Genomic DNA, 1,491 nt, shown 5'->3' with positions numbered 1-1,491 from the left:
GATGGATGGATGGATGGATGGATGGATGGATGGATGGATGGATGGATGGATGGATGATGGATGGATGGACACAATCAGTTATGTCAATTATTGTTTTTGTCACAAGTTGTTAAGGTTGCTTTTTTCTTTGTGAATAAAATCGATTTAATTTTAGTGTATTTGATGATTAGAAACACTGACCAGTAAGAAAAAGGTTAAAACTGGAAAACTGTAAAGGGGGATATATTTTATACTCATGAAAGACTGATGCTTTCTATAATTGAGGGGGGAAATGTTGTGACTGTCTGAGCATTGAAACAATGTACATTACAACACGATGTGTTGGTTGTCAAACACATGAATGTAAGGATAAAAACAAAGAATTAAAGAAAAATTTACCTTGAGCATTCCAGCGAAACTGCTCATCTGTCGAACTAAAATGAGACACAAATAGTAATGAGATTGCTACAAAGATAAAAGACAGTCACCAAAGTTAAAACATAAAAAAGAATATATCACACTTTATATATATATATATATATATATATATATATATAAAACAATCAAGCTTAGACTAATAGTATTGAAAGGGTACAATTAGCTTCACTTTCTTTTACCAGCATCAACTGAGCTGATATGAAAAACAGATTGAAAAAATATAAAAAACATGTAACCATTAGCAGCAGATCAGTAGTGTGATTAGGAATAAAGAGGTCCCCCCTTGAGAGGCTGAGGGCTTAGCTGTGATTGAATGTGATTGCACACTGATATGTGTCTGACTCGTTTTATCCCCCTAAGAAAAAGATTTGGGATATAAAAATCAACACAAATATGGCAGCATAGACTCCTCCAAAATGTATCAGCACACATACTTCACAGAAGATGTTCCATGTAAAAGTCAAATAATTATTCATCATTTTAAGTAAGACGTTGGACTACAAGTTATGTCATCACAGGGGAAGAAATGTGGAAACAAAACGTCAGACAGCAGCACTTATTTATTTTCAATCTTTTCAAAAAGCTGTGTACAATGTGATGTTGACCCAATGATGAAACATTGGTACAACAGAGAATTTCCAAAGCCTGAGATACTCTGCATAGTTCTGAGACTTTCCAACATGACAAAAAAGATATATAGTGCATATACAGTATGTATATTTGTACATGCAAAGTCAGTGCAGGACAATCAAGTTCAAGTAGTCATTGTAGGTAAAAGTAAAGAGTAGTTCAGTATTTCTTAGCAACAGTATCAGATAAAGACAATTTTTCAGAATCTGGATATTCAGCAGAAACAAAATAGTTCTGTGATCTGACAAATTCAGTTTTCTCCGATAGTGTTTTCAGTCTTTTCCTTTTTTGTAGCTCATCAAAACTCCACTCTGCATATGTCACAGCATAGCTCCATCCATCAGTTAAACTGACCAGGTACAAAGATGTCATCAACCACTAAGCCTAAATAGTACATTATGAAAGAAAGCATGTGAGTGAAATGAAGCCAATAAGATTTGCATC

At 34.0% G+C, this 1,491-nt stretch overlaps 1 protein-coding gene across 3 annotated transcripts in view; it reads right to left on the bottom strand.

Moving 5' to 3' along the window:
• The window catches only part of LOC107094192 (catenin delta-2-like), a 303,403-nt gene that overhangs the window by 175,597 nt on the left and 126,315 nt on the right, over positions 1 to 1,491 (bottom strand). For all 3 annotated transcript variants that reach the window (XM_015389646.1, XM_015389668.1, XM_015389657.1), the window contains exon 4: positions 379 to 413. In XM_015389646.1, coding sequence (XP_015245132.1) covers positions 379 to 413 — 35 coding nt within the window. The remainder of the gene's footprint in view (positions 1 to 378; positions 414 to 1,491) is intronic.

This window comes from Cyprinodon variegatus, unplaced genomic scaffold, assembly GCF_000732505.1.
Source record: "Cyprinodon variegatus isolate N-32 unplaced genomic scaffold, C_variegatus-1.0 Scaffold20, whole genome shotgun sequence".
NCBI classification, from domain to species: domain Eukaryota; kingdom Metazoa; phylum Chordata; class Actinopteri; order Cyprinodontiformes; family Cyprinodontidae; genus Cyprinodon; species Cyprinodon variegatus.
This window is presented reverse-complemented; position numbering and strand designations above follow the sequence as displayed.